Source organism: Falco naumanni, chromosome 10, assembly GCF_017639655.2.
Source record: "Falco naumanni isolate bFalNau1 chromosome 10, bFalNau1.pat, whole genome shotgun sequence".
NCBI classification, from domain to species: Eukaryota; Metazoa; Chordata; class Aves; order Falconiformes; family Falconidae; genus Falco; species Falco naumanni.
In genome coordinates, this window is record NC_054063.1 from 29708393 (window position 1) to 29732981 (window position 24589).

General features: G+C 43.3%; 1 protein-coding gene and 1 long non-coding RNA gene across 2 annotated transcripts; one reads left to right on the forward strand and one right to left on the reverse strand.

Moving 5' to 3' along the window:
* Positions 1–5021: 5021 nt before the first annotated feature.
* Positions 5022–11641, reverse strand: LOC121095009. The gene is made up of 5 exons (XR_005829978.1): positions 11556–11641; positions 10467–10587; positions 10010–10093; positions 8256–8354; positions 5022–7283 (listed from the first exon to the last, which is right to left on the reverse strand). It is a non-coding gene; the product is annotated as an uncharacterized LOC121095009 (long non-coding RNA).
* KCNG1 (potassium voltage-gated channel modifier subfamily G member 1) lies at positions 10081–14344 on the forward strand. Its single transcript, XM_040609271.1, has 2 exons — positions 10081–10839; positions 11328–14344. Exons 1-2 carry the CDS (start codon positions 10081–10083, stop codon positions 12096–12098), a joined length of 1530 nt encoding a protein of 509 aa, XP_040465205.1. The 3' UTR covers positions 12099–14344.
* The last annotated feature ends 10245 nt before the right edge of the window (positions 14345–24589 follow it).

Here is a 24589-nt window from a genome sequence, read left to right on the forward strand (position 1 = left end):
GTATTCTAGAAGTCATCTGAGTGCTAAGGAAATGCAAGTAATCACATCTCTCGATTTGCTGGCTAAGCTTCTGTTGCTACACCCCAGGGTGCTGTTGACCTTCTTTGCTGCCAAGGCACATTGCTGGCTCATGTTCAGCTTGTGGTCTACCAAGACCCCCAAGCCCTTTTCAGGACAGCTGCTGAACACCGCCATGCCCAGCACCCCACCAAACAACAGCTGTTAACTGAAACCAGGTGAACTGTGGCACAGAGTGAACCAAGAGGTCCCGCTAGTGCCCACAGCTTGAGAATTTCAAAGCCAGCCACGATCATTACCTTAATCTTTAGCCACATAAAGCCCTTCTTTCCCAGTAGGACTCACATGGAAAGGGCTGGTAGAACTGAAGACTGACACATTCTGGCTGCTCCATTGCCTGCGGACGGTGCTCATGACTAAGTGGTTGCACTCTCTCTTATTCCCCTTAACAGCCTGTACCCAACACCAAAATCCTAAGTATAGGTAGCATTTTCTTCCTGTAATAGCAGAAATCGAGGTACAAATGGATCTTGGTACGAACAGAAATAAGGAGACAGATTTCCTTCTTAAAGGAGCTCCCTTGTTCAGTGTGAGAAAACCACGGATGCACAGCAGGTTTTAACATGTTCTTTTTCTGAGACCTTTCTGAACCCTTATGCCACAGTAGCACGTGCTATCCACTTGCAGCGTGACATTTTGCATATACATTATCTAGCAACCTTAAAAGACAAAAGCATTCAGTTTTTTAAGACCAGGTGAATGGTTTGCCATCCATAATTTATCCAAAGAGCTTTGCTTCTATCTCTGTTTACAGAGTTTTTCTCAAACAGATGGCATTTTTGTAATGTGTTCATTAGTTGAAATTTTCTGATTAATAAGTTCTGTGAATAATCCTCACTCTGTAGCTTGCTTTTGAAAATTCTCACCTTTCAGCCGTGTAGATATTTAAGCTCTGTTTTATAAGAAATGAATTTAGCCTCTTGCCTTGTTTGGAAAGTGAGAGGTGAAAGGTGCTGTGAAGTTGAAATACCTTGTTTTGCTGGCAGCACTGCTCCCGACTGCAGAATGATGTTGGAATTATCTGCAAAAGCCAGAAAGATGATAGAACAGGATTTCAATGTCAACAATCAAAGGAACAGAAGGAACAGCAGCCACAGGCTGCAAAAGTAATGAAAGTGGGATTAAAATTTTTCTCTGCGGCAATGCTAATTCCTCAAGGAGCACAAAGTAGTAGAATTACTCTGGGACTCCTCAGCCAGTTCACCACGCAGTCAGCTTATCACTACAGAAAAACTGCTAGCGCGCTGCTTGTTATCTTCAAGGGCATGTTTCACTTTTGTCTTTCGCATGAATTCTGTGCTGATGAAGGATGCAGGCAAGACATGCCTGAAGAATGAAGATCTCCATTGGCCAGAACAGATGTAATATTGGCCACAGCCAGTGATCTCACACCTGACTCTTCTTTCTCATACCAATGTCAATGAGGTCCTTGACCTCATCTGCCAGCCAAGTGTCCAAACGAGGTGGTAGTTTCTTCAGGACATTTGTATTTACACCGACCATTGAGTAGTAACGCCTCTCTGTCAGTATTGCTCAAAACTGGATTTGAAAACTGCTTACTTGCAACAGATAGTTCCGCTCTCTGTCTGTCTCTGTGAGCTGCTCTTGGTCTCAAGATGTTACTGAGATACTGATCCAAACAGCAGAGTCAGGTGTGATTTGTTAAATAGTAAAAACACTGCATTAATTACGTGGGGTGGTAACGAGTCCTCCTTTTATGCCATGCTGCTGTGCCTCTTCCTGAATGGATGATGTGGCTTGTTGGACTATCAGAAGTCATGGAAATGTAGGCTGGTAAATGTCCCAGAAGACTGCTGAAACTCTCCCCTGCCCTGAGGCATGGTCACACATGCTACGGCCAGTCCTTATAGCAGTTTATCTAACCTTTTCTTTAAATCTTCACTGAACAGATTTGCAAACTCCCTAGATTCCAGCCGCTCACACAGTAATAGTTTTGTCTGGTTTGTTTGTTTGTTTTCCTGATATCTAAAGTAATCTCCCTAATTACACTTCAGTAAATTGCTTTTTATCCTACCTTTGGTGGTCACAGAACAATTGTTTACTGTCATCTGTTCATACGTTTGAAGACAGTTGCCATGCCCCTACCTTGTGTTTTCTTTCCCAGATCAAATAATCAAATTCCATCTTTCCTGGTAGCTCACATTTCCTAAGCCTCTTACAGTTTGGGTTGCTATTCTCCTATCTTGTTTGCCTGCATCCCTCTTTAAGAGTAAGTGCGATGCTTGAAACTGGATAGAGTGCTTCAGCCAAGGCTGGCTGGTGCTAAATGGAATAGAAATAACGCCCTCTGATGTCTTACGTGTGATCCTCCTGTTACTAGAGCTTGCAACAACACGGCTCCTTTGCAGGACTGCACAGTCTATGATCCACTATAGTCCCAAGATGCTCTTCTGCAGTATTTTTACCAAACTAATAGTCCTCGTTTGACATGCGATATTCCTTCCTATGTGGCATACTACGGAGTTTTTCTTCTAGAATTTTATTGTGTTGAGTTCAGATCGGGACTGCAGTATATGAGGGTCGGTTTAAATCTCAGCCCTGCCCTTCGAGGTTGGAATTCCTGCAAACCTTACAAAAGTGTCCTCCGTTCCATCACCAAAGTTATTACAGAAAACACTGAGCAAAACTGTTCCCAGATAATTCTCTGGGAGATCCTACTTCATGCGTCCTTCCTCTTTGACAGCAATTAGCAACGCAGGCTTTTAAAATACGAGTGTTCATTAAGAAGATGACTACAGACCATAATACAAATACCAAAACTCTTTGTCCGTGGCCCTGTGGTCAGTAAAACTGGTCACCTCCCTGCCGCAGATGTGCGAGCCGTGCTGGGGAATCTTTGCAAAGTCAAGCAGAAATAGGGCGCAGCACCAGGGAAAAAGAAATCCAAGTTCCCCACCGCCAGCGCCAGCCCCTCTCCACAACTACCGCTCAGCAGCTACGGCTGAAGAATATCAGCATGACTGTTCCTGCGTGCCCACACGATTCTGAACCACAGTCCAATTTAGTTAAGAAAAAAAAAAAAAAAAAAAAAAAAGAGGGAGATATTTTGCTAAAATTACCGTAGTATAGGGTTTTTCGTTTGTATTACCATAGCAACAAAGGGCCTTACTTGGAAGGAGACCCCGCAGTGCTCCGGGTGAAGTGCACAGCGCTGGTGATGGGAGACAGCCCCTGTCCCACCGAGGTGACTGTCACCGCCTGCACCCCGGGGTCACCTGCAGCCGCTCCCTGCAAGCCCGGGGCCGCAGCAGGTAAGGGAAAGCAGAGGAGACAAGTGCCACAGCTCAGTGCGGACGGGGGGACAGGAGCACACGGGGGAGCGGGGGGTGCTCAGGGGGCTGTGGCGGAGCTGGAGCCGCCGGTGCCTCCTGATCGCTGGACCAGGAACCGCCGCTGTCAGGCGGAGGCTCAGCCCGCGCATCCGAAGGGAAAGGAGCATCCAGGCGGCAGGCAAGTTTCAGTCAGGAGCAGAGGTGGGGGAAACTCTGAGAGTCTTTGACAATCAGAAATATCAGCGTGTTAATTGTCACTGTACTTTGCAAGGGCGCCGGGGGAATGCAGCACCGGTTTAGCTCTCCCGGAGCCACCGCTGTGTCTGGGCCGGGGGGGTGGGGGTATGTGCTGCGATTTAGGCTTTAACGCACACTTCGGGTGCTGCTTCCCTGGCCAAGGGAAGGAATGCAGACCGTGACCAGGCGCGGGCAGAGCCCCACAAGTTTCCCTGCCGGTGAGCGCAGCCCGGGATGGCACCTGCGGGCGGCCGCCCCCCGCCCCGCCCGGGAGCCGCCCCGGGAGCCGGGGAGGGGGCTGGGGGGGGCGGGCCCGGCCCGGCGCCCTCCCGGTGCCAGCGCCGCCGCCGCTCCCCCTGCGGCGGAGGGGAGCCGGGAGCTGCTCCTCCCGCGGCCCCGCCGGCCGCTCAGCCCGGGCCCGGGGGTGGCGGGGAGCGGCTCCGCCATGCCGAGGGTCGGGGCCCCGCACAGGCGGCAGCCCCCGCCGCCGCGCAGCGCCAGCGCAGCGCCCTGAGCACGGCCCCGCCGCGAGCAACTCGCAGGCAAGTGTCCCGGGAACTTTCCTCCCGCAGCGGCCCGAGCCGGGGAGCGGGGCGGCTGCGGGCATCACCCCGCGGCAGGAGGCACGGCCCGGCCGGGGGCGCCCCCAGCCCCCCGGGGGTGTGCGCGGCGGGGAGGGGGGCGCGGGGTCTGGCGAGCCCGGGCCCGGGTTGCAGCAACAGGTTTTCTCCCGCAGCAGCGATGGAGGAGCGGGACCGGCCCCCCCGCGCCGCCGCCCCCCCGGGGCTCCGCGCTGCCGGCGGCGGGAGGGGCTGGGCGGGCGCAGGGCAGCGCGGCGGCTCCAGGTTCCCGCTGTCCTGGCGCGGCGGCTCCCGGTTCCCGCTGTCCTGGCGCGGCGGCTCCCGGTTCCCGCTGTCCTGGCGCGGCGGCTCCCGGTTCCCGCTGTCCTGGCGCGGCGGCTCCGGCGCGCTCGGTCGGTGATGCTCGGGCTTCCCCTTCCCGGCTCCCCCTTTCCCCGGGTCCTGCGCCGGCACAGTGCGGCATGGAGGCTGGTGGCTCCCGGTTCGTCTTTGCCTAGTCTGAAGGTCCTTTCTAGCTTTAATTTTGCGATAATTAACAGACGGGGTTTATATTGATCTATTTACTGACTTCTGTTCGCTGGCGACTGACAATCGAGTTAACTATTCTTGATAGGAAATGTATTTCTGGCAGATTTTTTTTTCTTTGGAAAAGACTTGGGGGGGGACGGGACGACAGCACGACACGCATAAAATAACTCTTCCATGACTATGTATCTCCTCATTTCAGTGGCAAAACTATCTATATAAATATATAAATTCTAATCTATATAAATAAATGACAAATCGTTTACTTTTAAAAAAATATGTTGAAGAGATTGTTGTGAATGTGAGATTAAAATTTGTTGACATAAATATATTTCACAGCAAGATAATAGCAACAGTCACTAGTTCTAATGTATTTTGGAGCATTCTCCTGGGGATGTAAGTTACTGCAAAGTTCTTTCACTTCTGATTATTATCAGCAGAATAAGGCTCAGCTTGGTAAACCCAAACACTGCGTAACATATTTGTCGTGATTAAGTCTGTAGGTTGTCATAAGATGCCAAAAAGTGTAACACTGTCCAGATCAAGGAGAGCAATGTGCAGATACGAGCATGTTTTTTCAAATTATGCCTTTCTCAGGATAGCTTTGTTTCATATTGTACATTGACCTTTGTAAGTTTTACTTTGATTTGTCTGGAAGTTCACTTTGTGAGCAGAGTTGAAGTTGGAGATGGGCTCTTACTACATAAAGTGCTGCATGAGTATAGCTGAAAGTATTTCAGTATGTCAGTCCCCTGACAGTGTTGATACAGTACGGAAATCATGTGTCAGAAGATAGCTGAATTTAACACTGCTTGAAAATACTGCTTATTTTAACTAAGGAAAGAGTAAAGGAGGAAGGATCACTAAACTGTAAAGCAGTTTCTTAGGGAAGTCTTTCCAAAAAAATCACTGCATTCATGTTCAGCCTGCACTGAAATCGGAAACTTTTTTTTTTTTTTTTTAAACCTTAATTTACAAATGGTAAAAAGCAACAAAGACAAGTTCTAGGCACTGGAGTCGATAGGAGAGTCTAGGGGAGAGTTATGCATCTTTGTTGCATGCTTGTTATCATCCAGGCACAACTTTGAATAGTCTGCATCACAGAGCAGTATCAGGACTCCTTGCAGGAGCTCTGATTACATCAGAGATGCACTGCAGAATTCAAAATACTGCAGAGGACACTGAGGGGGGGAACGATACTTGCAGTGGAATTTTAACGTGTTATTCATTATTTCTGTTTCTTTCTGTCAGAAGGGCATCTTTAATAATTTTCTCCCCATTGCCTAGGAGTCAGTCTGGCACCCTTCCTGAATTATCAGCTGAAAGTAAGGGCAGTACAGATTTCTAAATGTGTTTCTTCACCAAACGTCATGGATAACAATACCACCTTGTGCCACACAGATTTCTGAAAATATACACCACACCATTTAGAATCACCAGGGGCTCTTGCTATGGGCCAGTTATTCTGAATTACTGTGGTCTCTAGAAGCCAGAACAGTGATCAGGATTGTATAACGTAGTAAGAGACAGTTCTTGCCCCAGTAAGCTTACAAACAGAATAGGAAATGATGCTGAGAGAGAAATTATTTGCCCAAGATAAGAACACGTTAGCAGCAGGGGAGTTGGAAAGATGAACTGGGCTTCACCAACTCCCAAGCATTCAAAGGGCAGAAGACCATCTCAGACAAGGAGGGATTTTACCATTGAGCCTTACTTAACCAGAGCAGTTTTATGTGAGCGTTTTACTGTTACAGCATACCCTTAAAGTTCATCTTGTTTAATTGTTGGGAAAATTGTTGCTATAGGCTAATGGGTTTGTCTGACCTTATATTCCAGTGTGTTGTCTTAATCCTTAACGCATTTCTTACAGCCATCCCCAATGCCATCAGTCTGCAATGTATGAATGGAACAGTTTGCTTGTTTTTTAAACTGAACGGCAAAAAAACCCTTCCATTAATTAGTTCTCTCCCATCTTCAAACAGTGCTGGCCACCATTCTGCAGAAGCAGCTTCCAAAGGAAACCAAGAAACTTACAGGGGAAATGTATAGGTTTATTTTTCTCCTTCCTCCATTCCTTCAAGCCAGGCCATCTTTTCTATTGTCCTTTATTTCCTCCTATTCTTCCCCCTTAGATATGATGCTATGTGTGTCCGAGGCAAAGAACATGTAAATAACACATGTACAGCATCAAATACTGTAGCTGCCTACGTGCGATCTGTGGGCTTGCCAGTTCTAGTTACGGAAAAAGAAGGAGCCACCTTTTATAACTGCAGTCATTCAGTGTGTTACACAGGGGATTAATTTGTCCAATTTATTGTCTTACACAGGTCGAGAAGCTGGAAGCCAAGAAAGATATTCTTTTTTCTTTGCTCCGTTGTTTCAGTTGATGCCTCAGGGTTACAGCCTGTGTCTGACACACGCAGAACATTTACATTTTCCTCTCCCCATTTCTTCCCATTGTGTCAACAATATGGATGCGGTGGGAGATCAAACCAGTGACAGAGATGAGCTGCCTCCTCATTTTTTCTGGCTGAGATTCAGAGGATAAGTTGTTGCTAACCAACATCATCTGGTATTACAGAAGGGAAAACAGTTAACAGCTCCTATTTATCCATAGTCTTATATCAGTCATAATCTTTATTCAATTTGGGGCAGCCCTGCCTTAGATATAGTTGAGGCAGGGGAGGAAAAGGCTTGTTTCTAAATAAAACAACAGTTGCTCTAAGAAGAGGAGCCCTATATAAACATACATCAGGTAGCCCTGTTTTCCCACATCAAACCCGTAGCTTTAACTCCCAGTGGCATTACTTTGACTGATGGTATCTTGGGAATGCTTTAACAGAAGACCAGCTCTGAGGTCATCAGGAGGGCTGCATGTGATGGGGCTGTATGTCAGGGTAGTTGGGAATTCAACTGTTCCATGCTTCCTCTGTTCACCATGCTCTGGCTAGCACTGTCTGACCCAGCTATCACTCTCCTCAGATCCCTTCATTTATCTGAGCTCTGCAGCTTTTCCAGTGGGCAATGGCAGAGTGCCATCATCTGTCCTGAAGCTCAGTGATAATCCCAGTATTAGCTAGAATTTCCTAGAGTGTGACTTTTTAATACAATTAAGTTTAGTGTTAATGTTCTTTCCAAAAAAAAAAAAAAAAAAAAAAAAGAATTTCAGGATTTCAGGTCAGCAGACCTTTGCTCAGTCTTTCTTGAGGCAAGAGACAAACCAAAATTGATTGGAAGTTTATTTGGGTGCGGGCCTGTGGAATTTTGTCATTGTTTGCACCCACTGTTACTTCCAGAGGAGTTTCACAATTGCCCATCCTCTACCATGGGGATTTCCAGAGTCATAACTCTGGAGCAAAGACAGAGCAACTCAGCAATACAAGCAAATATGTAGTGATAAGGCACTGAAAGCTAAACACAGTTACGATTTTGGCATGGAGAACAGGTTACTTGCCAAATAGCTGTTCGCAAGTCACTAGCAGTAGTAAGAGATCCCACTCGGTGATAGAAGCAAGATGACAAAGCTCACCTCTCTGCTTACCTCAGGCCAGAAAATAGTACCACAGCTCTTGGAAGGTCTGCTGCATCCGCACCTTGTCCATTCTTGTATATTCCCTTAGGTTTTCCTTATGCACATGCCCTAAAGGTAAGTAAATTATCAATTTCCTTTTGTACTAAAGAGGATTACAGGTGAAGAATCAGGAAATATCATGCTATCCCAAGCTCACCTGGGGCCACCTTTTTCTAAGAGTATGTAAGGAACTGCTCTGTTTGGAGTAGTCCCTCTGGGAAGTTTAGGAGCAGGACTGAGATATTTTATTGAAAGCAGTACTGTAAGGCTTTTCCCCGTGCAGCAAGGAAAACCTGTTGCTCTTAAACTGAAGCACAGCTGTGTTTTGAGTGCTTTGCTGTGGTGTATTCAGGCATTTCTTCTATAATAGGTATGTAACGCTATTGATGTGGTTTATTAACTCCAGCTTCTGAAAACAACAGTTGGGCGTTTAAGGAAGGCACCCTAGCAGGGGTGTATATCCCCAGGGTGCACATAAAGGGGAGGTAAGTACAGCCAGGAAAAGAACAAAACTGTTCTGCTACTGAAGCAAATCAAGTGTAATATTTATTACTTTCCTATGGACTCAAGGCTAGAAAGTCAGAATACTTGTGCATAATTAATACCTATTTATTGTACAATCTACTTAAGAAATACTCTTCTCAAATGAAACTCAGCCACTCCATGCATTAAGCTGTAGCTAACTGTACAGATGGAAGATCTAGAGGCAGTACTGTACAACTCCCCTGCGTGCGAGCAGACTTTCGGTCTGACTTTTTAAAATGCAGTGAGTTAGGGAGGCAAAAAGTTTTAATGTTTCCAGTACCCGCTTTTTCTATCCCTTTGACCTCTGTGGTCACTGCATTCCACAGACCTTACAGTAGTGTTGTGTGAGCAGAACCTGAACGTGATTTTCATAGTCATCGTAAGAATTTTTTGGTTTCCTATAATCAGAGGTGAAGGCAGTCACCTTGGCTCTCAGCTACTCTTCAGTCCACTGTAAGGACAGAGACCTCTGCGTATAGGGCGTCAGTTATAACCGAAATAATATTCCAGTGTTTGTGTAGAAATTGTGTATTCAGAATCTGTTGGAAATGAGGCCATAAAAAGGGAGTTGCCATGTCATTAAATGTATATAAACTATATACAAACATGTTATGGGATCATCAATATAAGTGGGGATTCTTTTCCCCAAAATTGTTTCCATATGGTCTTTTAGAAATTAGTCTTGTACTGTTTTTAGAAGTATTTACTGAATTACAACATAATTGACTTCTCATTCTTTATGTGTACTTCATAAGTACTAAAATACTTAAGATTTCTATGTGTAATAGTTAAATGAAAATATACAATTGCCTTTTCTACAAAACACACTTGAATTCTGTGCTCTTATGTGATGCTGTCATGATTTTTATACTTCCATTCTGAATCACGAATATCCTGCCACATGCACGAATTATTTCTGGTTTCCCTCTATGTCCACTGGGAACCGAGACCTCTGTATCTGAGACAGGAGAAGCCCCTCAGTGTGAAAAGCACGCCAAGCAGAGCTCCTAAACAAGGGGGCAGCCCTTGACAGAGTCAGTTCTACCCAGCTGGACAAACCCAGCCTCATGAGAAAGGTTTTTCTGACCATACTCAGCCACTGCTGTTTTCTTTCCAACTGTTTTTATCAGCCATAAATGTTTTTGAGCTCAGATCACTACATTTGTTCCAAACTTCAAAACAACCTCTCATTCACTCACCCCATGTATCTGTTTTTTGTTGCAGAAGACACTTTCAGAAGTAGCGAAGTGATGTGAAGTTATCTTCCAAGATGACTCTTCTACCTGGAGAAAATTCCGACTATGACTATAGTGCCCTGAGCTGTGCTTCAGATACTTCCTTCAACCACACGTTCTTTCCAGAAACAGAAACCCTTAAGGGACTCTTTTACCAAAGAGCCAAGCTAATTCACCCTCAAGAGGATCTCCTGAAAGGCTTTCGCCCTGATGATCGAAAGCATCACATTATTATAAACGTAGGGGGCATTAAGTATTTGCTGCCATGGACCACGCTTGATGAATTCCCATTGACACGTCTGGGACAACTAAAATTCTGTAATAATTTTGATGACATTCTGAACATCTGTGATGATTACGATGTGACATGTAATGAATTCTTTTTTGACCGCAATCCAGGGGCATTCAGGACAATCCTCACCTTTTTGCGAGTTGGAAAACTTCGGCTCTTGCGTGAGATGTGTGCACTGTCTTTCCAAGAGGAGCTGCTCTACTGGGGAATTGAGGAAGACAACTTGGACTGGTGTTGCAAAAGGAGGTATCTGCAAAAAATGGAGGAGTTTACAGAAATAAATGAACGGGAGGATGACCTCCTAGAAAATGAAACAGCAGGTGAAACAGTAGAGGAGACAAAAATTGGCTTGTGCATGAAAAAGTTGCAAGACATGGTGGAAAGGCCCCAGTCTGGCCTCCCTGGAAAGGTGTTTGCTTGTTTGTCTGTTTTATTTGTAACTATTACAGCAGTGAACTTATCCATCAGCACCATGCCTGACCTGAGGGAGGAGGAGGAAAAGGTAAGTTAGCTTTTCAGGATGGGAAATGGTATGTCCTGGGAAGAGCTGAACAAGTACAAGGTCTGATGGCATTGATTGCAATGGGGATTTTGCAGCTGTCCTTAGAGGGGGAAAAATAACACAAAGCATGTTTGAAATCTTACACGACTGTGCTCAGTTAATCGTACCAAGTTTTATGTCCAGAGGAAATTCTGTTAGTGTGCACTCTTCTGTACAACTGGGTATTACCTTGTTAAGCTTTGTATTTGCTAATTTAGAAAGCCTGAAATTACTGAGCAGTATCTTCTGTGGAATAAGTAGTTCCTCTCTTAAGTTTTGCATTTAACTTGTTCCAGTTTGTCAGTGTGTTTCCCCATAGCAACAGCTTCTATTCCTTTAATATTTGGGGTTTAAAAAAAAAACAACACAGAAACCTCTCTTCCTGTCACCGTACTAACTAAAATAGTTATTATCCAGTGCCGATTACAAACTCCTCCTCTTTCCTGCAGGGTGAATGTTCCCAGATGTGCTACAATATTTTCGTTGTGGAGTCTGTCTGTGTGGCATGGTTTTCCCTGGAGTTCCTGCTAAGATTCATCCAGGCAAAGAGCAAGTTTGCATTTTTGCGGAGACCGTTAACCCTGATAGACATAATAGCCATTCTGCCATACTATATCACTTTGCTAGTAGACACCACTTCGGTGGGCTATAAAAAGCCCAGCTCTGGGAGCATCTACCTGGACAAAGTAGGTCTGGTCCTCCGTATTCTCCGTGCCTTGAGGATTCTCTACGTCATGCGGCTGGCCAGGCACTCCCTGGGGCTGCAGACGCTGGGGCTGACCGCTCGCAGGTGCACCCGGGAGTTTGGTCTCTTGCTGCTCTTCCTCTGCGTGGCCATCGCACTGTTTGCACCGCTCCTGTACGTCATTGAGAACGAGATGGCAGACTCACAGGAGTTTACCAGCATCCCCGCGTGCTACTGGTGGGCTGTCATCACCATGACCACGGTAGGCTATGGAGACATGGTTCCCAGAAGCATTCCTGGCCAAGTGGTGGCACTAAGCAGCATACTGAGTGGCATCCTCCTCATGGCATTTCCAGTCACCTCCATCTTCCACACGTTTTCGCGCTCCTACATTGAGCTAAAGCAAGAACAGGAAAGAACAATGTACAGAAGAGCACAGTTCTTGCTGAAAACAAAGTCTCAGATAAGCAGTGCATCACAAGGGAGTGATATTTTATTCCCCAATCTCTCTTCTGAGGCTAGGGACAATGAATGACGTTTAAGTTACTGTTTCTCCTGATGTCGAGTAATGTTTTGTTGTATCAGATTCCATCTTTAATTTGCTTTGGAAGCATTTTACAAAGGTAACTGTCGTATTAAAAGGAAGAAAAGGAGCTATTAGCCAGGAACTGATGCGGATTAAGAAGTCTATTATTATGCTTTCCCCCCTCCCCCCATATAACATTTAGGACAGATCTTTCACTGAGATGATACAGTGGGATTTTAGGAATTAAAAGTTCTCTGACAAAAAAAGAACAACACATAATTATGTATTTGACAGGCTGTTTTGCCATTTGTAATACACATTTTTCCAACCGAATCACAATGTATATAATCATTAAACAGGCTGCCATTTTTCTTGTTCTTCTTGTATATAAATAATGTAAATATAACAAAATTAATGGCTAAATTCTCTCCCAGCAGAATGCCTTCAAGCATAGTGGGAATAACCACAGATGTTTGTCCCATTGTGCTCTTAAAAAAACCATTACGATTTGTCATTCACAACAGCAACTGTATATTTCTTTGCAGGTCAGCCCTAAACAGAGCAGAAAAGAATCGAGCTGTTTGTATCATAACCTTGGTAGAGATGTAAATACAGCTCACCAGCTTCAAAATTTAATTGAAGTTACTGTGTTGATCCTATGTCATTGAATGCAGTATTCCCAGGAACAAAGTCTTCGAGTTTTGTAGCATTTAATATTATTATCAAGAGGTGACTAGCTGCAAATCAAATGAAATATGCATGATGAGATGCCAGTCGTTCCCTACCATCTGTTTCCATGTTTTTACTTTACCTCAGCTATGAAACAGAATTAAAAGAGGCCTGTTTCCAGGGGACACCCTACCATTACTTGGCAAATCGACACTGCGGCTACCCATTCACATTCAGCATTTGGTTCTTTAAAGGGAGCAGAAAATATATGGTCGTGGGAAGTTGCCAATGAGGAAAAAAAAGAAAATATCATTTGAGTCACGGAGTGGGGGGGATACTGGCAGCTTTATACGTTACTGTCCTCAGTCGTGAGGGACTTAAGACTTAATTAACTATACCTTTGCCATCATTATACGCATCATAGTAATGGAGAAAAAGCAATTAAGGTCCCAAAACACAACCATGTATTCTTCATTCGCACGTGTGTCTTGGTCTAGGTTCTCCTGCTGAAATCGGGGGGAAGCACATGGGTCAGCAAGACGGCCAGGTTTGGCACAGGTTTCTAGGGAGATTAATGGCAGACCTGCCATTTATTTTAGAGGGAGTGAGGCTGGCTTGCATAACAGCTCAGAAGAAAAACTCAAGAACTTAAAAAAAAAAAATAATTAAATCTGTTTGTTTGACTTGATGTGTCCTTATAGGTAAAGAAAAGCTAATCTTAAGAGTTTCACATTTTTTTCCCCTCTTTTCTGTATTAAATTTATTTATTAACAGTTAAGAGCCAGGGGAATTTATAAGTTCCCACTGCATTCACCTATGCTTCGCTATATTAATTTTCAGAAATGCTATTGCTTATTGGCATTTCTGGAGCAGACTGCTAGAAATGCCAGAATGTGTGATAGCTTTTTCATTTAAATTAAAGCCAAGGACACAAACATTGTCCTTTGAAAAAAGGTAGAATTAGTTCCTCTAGACTGGTTGGCCAAGCCCACACTACACTCATTTTCTTTTCGAATGTCTTTAAAATACAATCTGAAGGTGTTCTGATATGCTTGTTCTTGAAGAATAATTCCAAAACTTTTAAAAATGCACTTTACAAATAATTAGGGCTCTAGCATTCTTCAGCCTGTTGTAGATAAATATGCCTATGGAGCATTACTGCAGAGCACTAAAATACCCAGTCTAAACTCTTGGCAATTAATTATGTGGCAGAACTACGAATGTAACCAGCTTTTCACTCTTGTTCTTCAGCTTTAATTAGAGTTGGACAAAAAACAGGAACATCGTGACAAAAAAGAGACACATTTTCCATCTAAAATACTCTTAATTTCAAAACTGTTTGATCATCTGTAGCATTGGCTTCAACACAAGCGCTATACATCATTCTACCTTTATGTCAGCATTTGTTATAAAAAGAACTGGTAATTAGATTAGTCCTGTGAGCAACAGTTCCTTATCTAAGAATGTGTTTGACAGGCTGAGCCATAAATAAGAATCTGTAAGTGAATATGAGAAATCAAGACTTACCAAACAAAACTTAAGCTTATTTCCATGTTATGCTAGCTAATAAAAGCTGAGGATCCATCCGTTTTCTCTATGTCTTCACGTTAAGCTAATGCTCATTTATTTCATGTATCACTTTATTTTCTACCCCAAAATTATAGCTTGGTTCTGAAGTCCTTGTCCAGGGGAAAAATAAAATAAAATAAATCACCCTGAAGTTGGGTGCTGGTTGAGCAAAGCTGTGAAAGCATCTCGCCTCTTGCAGGTTCTACCTAAGCCAGGAACCAATAAGCTGTCCAGGATGTACCCCTATGTAATCCTGTACTTGGCAACACGTTACTTGTAAGCATATCAACATGTTTTACTATGAATCACTGGAACAAAATTGCTTGTGTTTTACAAGAGGTAATACATACGCTAAATAAATCCAGCTATAAGTCTTAAGAGCACAACATTAGTATGAAACCTACACGCTGTGTTGCAGCTTTTACTGCGAAGGCAGAGGGTCTAAGATGATTATGCCTTTTTACAGTATTTTATCTGAATTTTTAGTCAAATTAATGAAAATTACAGATTGATTCAAAAGCTGACTGTTTCCAGTGACACAGCTGATAGCTACAAAGTCAGCTGTCACGCCTTTTTTGCATTTTAACAGCATGTGCAGTCAACAAGAAAGTTCCAATAAAACCACTTTGTGCTTTTATGAAGTCAAAAGAATTATTTGAACTGCCACTGATGAAGTGGTGCATGTCTCCAATAGAGATAGGCCTGCATTGCTATTTGTATTGTCATCTGTATACTGCAGTAATATGTACAGTATTAACTCAGACAGCAGTAGCTGTATTAATTTTGATTAATAAAGTGTCAGGTTCTCCTTTCATTTTCACGTGCTTCTTATGGTATAGAAAGACTGTCACATGTGCTACAGGCATGCTTGACAACCTGGGGTCAATATGAGAAGTGAGCAGCAGCTAGGGGAGAATCTGGGCTATGAGCATTGCTAGCTAAAGCAGGCTGCTGGGATAGAAAGCATTTCCTAGGAAAGAAAATTATCTCAGTATAGTAAAATCTAGGTACCAATTCAGCAGCTTGCACAGGGAAACCTCTTTCTTGCATGTTGTCCCAAGAATCACAGTATCACAGTTAATTGGGACATAACTTGAAAATATTTTAATGAACTAACCAAAGAATCGAACAGATTCAGAAAAGAAGAGGAAGGATCCATGGAGATTGAGAAAGAGAAAAATCCCTGATAAAGCCAGATTTCCAGGTAAGGTGGTATATTAAATTCCCTTCTCCAAAATCTTTCCCTCCTCCATCCTCCTTCCTCAAAACCACCAATAAAAGCAACAAAAGTCACTTGGTGAGCGCAACACTGATAAATGAAGACAGAGCCACAAGGCTTCTCTAACTGTACACCAAAGAACATAATTTGCAAGGTGAGTTGGAATAATTTGTATTACACTAACATTCATTACAAGTCAACTTCATAGTCTTAGGGAGATTTCTCTTCAGGGAACATAGGGGATTTGTCTCCATTTGTCCCTTTATATTTTTTTCAGTGTAATTCAGTACTCCAGATTTCCATAGTCAGAGGCTTTAGTAGTGCCATTTAATAGTCAGAGGCTTTAGCAGTGTCCAATTAAACAATAAAAAAAATCATGCAGAACAGAATCATGGATTTACACATCAGATACACGTCTGGGAAGGGAAGCTGGCATGCTCTATATATTCATGACTTGTGTGGGTAGAATTTAACTGGGTACTCAGGCTGATGCAAAAGTAAAAGATTTTGCTGTAGAGGCTCTCATTCCTACTGCTATAGCTCTCCTCTGCAGCTAAAACCAAAGTTTCATAAGAATCTCTGTGAACAAAAGCTTTCAGTTCAAACAGTCCTTTAGGGTACAGGCTAAGACTCGGAGTAAACATTCATTTTAGGCACTCACCAAAGTGCCTGAAGTGGCAGCCTTGTCAAAATATCTGAAACACCACTGGGAGATACGTAGTCATCTCTATTTTGTATTTTGTGATAGAGGGAGCCTAGAATGAACTAGATCCCTAATTCAGGGGTCACATTAAAAGGCCAATGTCAGGACAGATGAACAGGAGTCTTGCCCTTCAATTGCACAGAACCAATATCTACCAGCACTAACTGCACATTTTTTGTCCTTTCCACGTCTCATTCACTGTACGTGGAGACCAAGGAACACGAAGCAGCACAAAGAACCCAGATCCAGAGCAGTCAGCTTGTTCTTGGTCAGGGTTGGTTTGAAAACAGCAAAACAGTGGCAAAGCTAACAGTTCTTGGTAGCTCATGCCTGACTGTAGAATAGTTCTGTTCCATACACTTACTGTTCGTTGGGTTTTGGTTTTTTTTTTTTTGGCTTAGATAAAAAAAGACTAGTAAGTTAAAACAAGAGGAAAGGAACCTATACTTCTTATAACAAAGCTACAAAATTTCACATCCCTCTCTTGGGTTTGCAACAGGGTGAAAACTGGACTGGAGAACCCTAAACCTACATAGATGTAACCAGCTGTGTTTAATCAGAAGTTAAATAAAAAGGTGACAAATGTGATTTTGAAGACTGCGACATCAATCTCTGCTCACACCTCAGTCGGTGACATTAGCCCCTAAACTGAGCAGCTGGCTCTGGCCCAGGTGTCAGAGTTTCACCATTTTCAGGTTAATTATTCACCATTTTCATTTCTATCAGAAGTTGCTACAATATGCATACAGTATATGGCTCATTTTTTTTCTGTGAAAATACCTTTCTGTTGACTACCTTATGCAAGATTTGACAGTGAATTTAGTACCTATTTATCAAAAAAATTATATGTCTACCAAAAATATGGGGTGGGGGGAAAGCCTAATGCAATGCCTTCTGAGATGGTGGAACCAAACCCATAGGCACAAGGAGTGCAACATACAGCAACCAGGCAGAACTGAAAGGCACGAAACTACAGTTCATGACAGCAGCTGAAGGTCACCCCTGTCAACAAAAAAAAAACACTTCAAAAGTTCTATTGCTAAACCAGAAAATGCTTAACACCAGACTTACCCACTCACTCACTCACCACTGCCTCTGTGGCATTTTAACAACCCCATTTCAGCATTAGTAATTACCTCTGTTCCTGACATAGTAATGATCGTATGGAAAACAGGAAAGCGAAGACCAGTTTAGATCCACAACTTGTACTGCACTGAATCAGTTCAGCCCTGTGCATGTCCTGTCTTGTCTGGTAACATTAGAGTGTAAGTCCTTAGGACAGGATCCTTTGGTAGCTGTCAGTCACTATGTAAAATCGTACGCTGCAAATAAAGTCAAGGAGAATTTTGCCTGTGCTGCCAAACCGAAAATGTTCAGAGTTTGGTTTATCAATTATTAACAATAAAACTAGATCTTTCTCCCTTTTTGTTCACTGTTTTTCTTTGTCATTTTCCAGCATCTTGTATCTTCTGAAATATTTCCTAGACATCACTAAAGATATTAAGAATGCTATTAGCCCTGACAAAAGCGAGCTGAAAAAACTGCACGATCATAATATCAGGGGATGTTTCTGCCCTGTCCAACAGGGTATTTACTTCATTTGCCTGTGGGAACTAATCCAGAAGCAAATTTCACTTCAACAGAAATAGAGTTCTGCCATAATTGGAAAAACAGCAGGCCAGTTCGGGTAATTACAGCATATTTGTTATGCCTTACAAATATTAATTTGTTATCCCTGTAGCCCTTGTGACATGAGTTGGAGAGCCTTGTGTAACACTGAAGTCAGCTAGGGCACATAAACACATGCAATGCTGTCAGGCTAAGGTTTCAGCTCCTCCTCTATTGGGTACCCTTTTTAACGGCTGCAGTTTTGTAGCCATTCTTAATTATAGTCATAATTTTATTCCTACACTCATTGTGGGTCCAGAAACAAGGGCTATAAACTACAATAATTAGCCTGCTCAAGTGACTGACCTGGAATGCAAGTACTTCCCAGCTATCATCTAGAGATTAGAATTTTTAAAAAAACAAGGCTGTTTGTTTCCAAAAATCACCAGCTAATTTTACAGCTCTCTGTCATGCAAATAAAGTGGTCAGCAAGTATAATAAAGATTAGCTTTCTGTTAAAGGTAACAACATAATTTCAATGGTGCCTACCACAGGAACAAAGCGGTGTGGGCTAGCGTAAGTTTCTATAGTTAATGACACATAGAAATAAAGTTTTGACACAGAATTGCTCAATGATAAATTGTAGTGCTCTCATTTTCATTAGTGATGCACCTCATGTCACAAAGAAGCTGAGTGATATCATCCCTAACTTTTACAGTTCCCAGGTCAGCCAAGGAAAAGATGGCTCAGTTGCACTCATAAAAGTGCACTTTAAAAAATCCAGAAATGCTATCCTCAAGCAATCCAGATCCAACATTGTGGAACTGCAGGTGTCTCTAATTTTGGAGAGTAATGTTTCTGGGGACAACCTGAGTGGGGAATGTAAAGCTGCAAAGCATCACGAGGCACAGCGTGGGGGTGAAGTTATCTTTTCCGTTAGGTGAAAGCAGAGCCCAAATTCAACACAGGCATCACAGCACAGGATGGACACGAATGTAATTTGATGGCAACAGGAAAAAAGCATCAGCAACAACAGCATGAGGTAAGGTTGGCGCCCTCATCCCAGCACCTATAAGCCCTGGAATCCCATTAAGATTAAGGTCCTCTCAGTAGGACCTGTGTAAAGCTGGTGTGTGTTCTTTCCTACTGCCTCCTTGCTCTGCCACTGACAGCTGGGACCCTGGCCCACAGCTAAAGTGCTTCAAGCACTTGCACAGAACCATGATGGCCAAAGGGAAAGTTTTCCCTGTAAATCAAAATCTGTCATTACGCGCCTGTATTTGAATAGGATTGTATTTCTAAGGGTGAAAGCTACAGTACTCAAAATGCGTGACGAGCCACAGAGGACGTGTCGGTCAGTGCTGTTCCTGAGAGTTCCTGAGGACCACTATAACCCAAGCTGGTGTTGGGGTGAGATAAGGGGTTTTCATCCAGGCAGAGCCGAGAAGGTGCCGGATTCAAGGATCTTACATTGCCATCTACGGGCGACTCCCGGCAGCTCTCCTCCGAGGCCCGGGACCCTGCCCTAAAGCATCCGGCCGCACCAGTTGCCTTTCAAAGGATGGATAAAATATTATAAGAAAATATTTTTAAAATACAAAGGAAAATACTCAATCCACTGCACTTCTTGGCATGTTCTACATATACAGCGTTTCGTTTGCCAGAGCATGCGGTTAGATCTACAGGGAAACTAGGATGAGGGTAGCATCGCTGCAGTTTCTGGGAAGTGTGAAGCACGTATTGACACTACTGATAAAAATATTTATGCAGCATTTTTTTGGCTGGAATATTGGTAAGCGGCACTTTTCAAAAGGCTAGTGCAACTTTATCTGACTAAAACTAACAAGCTTCAAAGTCACATGGGGAAAACGTAAACAGCTCCATCACTTGTACAAGAGCAGTCTGGTAAGTAACCAGTTATGATTTTATTTATAAAAGAAATTAAAAGATATGCCTCAAAGGAAAAAAGAATCATTCAGTTAGCTGTATCTGTGCAATTGCTCCCTGTTCAAGGAGTTAGATGTGCCTTACCCAAACCCCTCTCTCCCACTCTGCCCACCCCAGAACTCCCACTGCTTTGGGACCAGGATATTTGTCTTGCTTAAAAATGAGTAAGAATAGAAGATTCCCTGACCCAGTCCACCCTGCAGTCACACAAACACACATACCAGTCCAAGGCAAAGGGCGGTGCGGTGCCAGGGAAAGCCTGTGTCAGCACGGCTAAAAAGTTACTGGTGAACCCTCGCTCAGCGAGGCACCTACCATCACTCAGTTGACCGGGCTCCTGCAGGGATCAGCAGAGTTTTCCCAGCCATCCCAGACCCTGTAGTAAGCTGGAATTAATCACCCTGCAAAGAAGAAATCTATTTCTTTCCCTAGAAGGTAACCCCATACAGAGCATTTTTTCTAACAGGAGCTATGAAATTGCTGCTTTTCACCCTCAGAGATCAATCCGTACTTCTCAAACTTACAACAACTTCCACAACTTTTTGTGAAAAAAATGAAGCCATCACTGTGTTAGGTTCAAAAGAGGAAAGAACTGTCACTAAGCGCCGATCTGCAGGCAGGCACAGAATTTAACATAACGTCAAGCCCAACAGAAGAATCAAGACTTTCTGTGCTGGTAAAGCAGCTGTAAACAACAGCAGGGGCTGTTCAGAGCAGCAGGCTGCACAGTAAGTAAAGTTAAGCCTTGTGAATCCCCAGTCCCAAATACCATCACTAGGGTGGAAATTTGTAGCTGGAGGTTCTGCTGCCGTACGATACAGGGTCACCTAAACCCTTCAGTGTCCTGCTCTCCCAGAGCCGGCCGTGACCCCACACTCACACGTTCCTCACAGAGGCACTGACACTCCTCGTGAGTGATCGGAGCCACTGCTTTGCTGGGGTTTCTTTTCTCCTTGAAAAGGCTCCCTGGGGAATAACAGAACAACGTCTGCAGAAGGAAGGGCCAGAAAGGAGCCATTTCCAACAGGAGTCCGGGACGGTGGCAGCACTAATTTAGAGTGACCCATGGATGAAGGAGAGGACAGAAGCAGAGGAGCTGGAAGCTTCACCCAGGGAGGAGAGTGAGGAATGCTGCTCGTGGGACAGCAGGCAGCTGGAGATGTTCTACAGTTAAACAAACCTTGCCTTTAGGAAAAACAAGACTTTCGCACTCATTCCTGTAAACAAACAAGACACCACCAAGGTGCTAATCCCCAGTCTGCCACCCAAAGCCTAATGACCTTGTGAGGTTCAGGTTCTAAATTAAACAACAGCCAAACAGCGAATATTCGCTTCCCTGTTGTCTGAGGTTTAGGGAAAATAAATAAATCTATTTCCAAAAGTGCAATAGAAAACTTAAGGATGGGACTGTGCTGTAGCTTCTTACATCTCGGATAAAACACTACTGCATTAAACGTCTGTGACGGTTCGTTTAGTAGTAGGGATGCACACACACACAGTTAGCATAGTGTCCATTAGTTGGGAATAGACCAACCTACCCTTCTGCATATAATTTCTGCATGCGATTTTGGCTCTGAACTTCTATCAGCAGAATTACTTAAGACTTAAGTAGCTTTGTCACCCTTTCTGCATTTGTACCCTCAAAGCTCACTGGAGAGAGAAAAACCAGGTAAGGAACATAAACAGGTAGACATGAAGAATGGGTAGGGTGCAACCACAATAAATAAGAACAATTTTCCCATACTGCAATTACTTACAGTATGGTTATGTCATCTTCCCGGCTGGACCCCTGCAGGCATTACAACAATGGTGAATCATATGGAGAGCTGAAAGGGAGAGCCCGGTGCCCAGCAGCATGGAATTGTGTTGATGTTGCGAGCAATACCTGAACAAGAGCCTTTGCAATGTCAGCACAGGTGTAGGAGGAAGGCTGCCAGCCTCTTCCTGTCATTGACTCCTTGGTAGACCAAAGAAAATTGAAAATGGTAGTAGCATCATCACACAAGTAGTCATCTCTAGAACACTGTCTCCAGAAAGAAAGCATCAGTTCCTCCAGGAAGTATCAATGCAAGTTATCCAGTTGGGTATCGGAAGGAGGAATGGGTTTGTACCTTCATCTATACACAGAACTCCAATGAGTTCCAGTCCTTTGGAACAGCTGATTATTAGTATTACCTGAAACTAACAATAGGAAGACTAAAAGGGGATTGTTTCAGAGTCCTGGCAGTCTCCTGTTGTCCCAGGACAAGCCTCAAAACTTCTCACTTTTGTTCAAATAAAGCTACTGCTGGAATATAGAACATTCAACAGCACCGGGGTGTTATGAATCAGTCTCCATCGATGTTTATGTTTTGAGTAGCTGTGCAAAAAGTTAACCTTTGTTATTCTCACCAACTGTCACATTATGCTAGTAGAATAATGGCTCTTTTTTAATTTTTCTTAGAATTGTACATTAATGCTGCCACTGGTTTTAATCACAGTACAAAGGGAAAGGAAATAAAGAAGGAAACATAAGAACCTCCAAAATTATCAGCGTTGAAAAAAAGGCTAACAAGATGAGAACATTAAATTTAAGCTTGTCACTATGAAAACTGAAAAACTACATCCAAGAAATAATTACAAGAAACTTCATCTCAGAAACAGTGTTTTGAATGGACTGTAATACAGCACTAAAGATGCTTTAATTGAGAAGGTTAGCACTAATCAGGGCAGCAGATGAGAAGGCCACAGCAGAACTTTGGGTAGAAAGCACAGGAAAGAAATTAAATTACTTTTTTAAAAGTGTCAATATCCAGATATTCCTTGGACCAGTAGAGCAAGAAAGAGTGATTGAAAGAGGAGCACTAGAGTTCTGAGTGTTGAAGAACATGTTGGTGCTCTCATCTGAAAGGCAAGAAAAGACATAACAACACAAATTCATTTTTAATAACTAGAAGATGAAAAAGCACCTGTAGAGTGCTCTAACGAATTCTGACCAGTGACACCCGTTACCTCCCACTACTGCAGTAATAAAATAGACACGGAGAGCAGAGTTTCAAAAAGAGATTTGAAATGGACAATATGCATGTCCTGGAAAATAATCTCTATAAATTCTACTAACAGTTATGGTTCGATCACACAGCATGTGGAATACAGCTGTGCTCTGGGTGTGCACACACATACATGTACATATAAATATAAAGTCATGTTTAAACACTCTGATTATTTTTTTTCAGAGTTTCAAACCCTTACACTTGAAGCCAGAAATCTGTTTCACAACAGAAGAACCTCCTTCTACCATTCATGAGCAGGTGAATGGCCATTTGTATAAGGGACTTCATTTCTCAGTCAAATATATGAGGAGCCATTTTAAATTTGGAAATAACCTTTCCCTGCAAGCAGAGATTTGGTCTCCTAGCAACAGCACGAACACCTTGTGAACAAAACTACAGCTCGATTTACACAGAAGGGCCTCATGCCATGGGCATGGGGAAGCCTCAAGAACACAGAGCTACCACTTTCTTCCTTTGGTGACTAACGGTGAAGGGTCAGGTCAGCAAAGCCTGCACTCAGCACACGCACCAGGGTCCCAGCCAAGGCCATGCACGTTGTGTTACAGCCTGGATTCTTCTGCTGGAGCGGTCCTTTCCAGACCTTGGTTCTCCTGATTCTACCTTTCAATAGATCCTGTCATTTTAAGTAGCCCTGATGCAAAGTAGGAATAGCTTCTTTTCTGGATGGAAGACTTGTACCACAGTAAGACTAGACTGAATTTATATCAATGTGTTTTTCTAATAAGATTCATATGACAGGATGGAAGTTATTTTCTGTTCTTAGCATGAGCATGAAATACTAGCACCGCAAGGACTTCACAATAAAAAGAACAAGAGGTCAGAGCAGCACCATCACACAAATACGTTTCAGTTGACATTGTCAATCAGCTGAATCAATCATATGACGTATATTGTGAAAAAAAGATCAAATTAGCCCACTCAATGATAAAAGGCTAAAGAACAGGCAAACAGAAGCCATTTTCCTTTCCTGCTGTCGAGACCAGAACATACCAGTTGCTTTTCCACTGCTGTATGGAGATGAAGAGTGTGCAGCTGTACCGCTCAAGCTTCTGACTGCGTAATAAAGATTATAATGTATTTGCCCTCCAAGTGACCAAGCATTAGTTCTTCAAGCTCTTCCAGAACAACATGCTTATTAAATCGCTTCTTTGGGATCTGGTCACTAGAGTAAGATTTAAACACAACACACATACAGTAGAGACTGGGGAAATAGTGACTTGCTCAGGAGGAGTACAGCCAAAACTTAGCAGAAACTCCAGATTTCTTCTCATTTTCTTGCCTTATCCATCAAGTCATTACTCCTTTGGACAACTCTGAGTTACTCAAGCAGAAAGCTCTGGGAAATCTTTAGATCTCCTTCCCAACCATGGGCTCTGATCATGTACTGCTTCTCTGCTGGCACCCTATTTCTTTTCCTCACAAAGATTTTGAAGCTGCAGTGTAAGGTAAGCAGTGGGGCCAGTATATTTAACCAACGGTAACATAAACCACAAAAGGTTAATACCACTAACCAGTGTGTGTCTGTGTGTGTTTTCCTGCAGTTCACATTAGTGTTTGCTAACTGTGCTCCAAATTTTGCTACCCTAATACACATTAATATTTTACATTTCTCCTTGTTTTCCTGTAGGAGAAAAAGTGCCCACCAGAACTTCTAAGGACTGGTACTACCTCTGAGGAACTCGTTAGCCTCCAGCCACAGTTATTGCTAGTTTTGATTGTCTTTTTCTTCTTC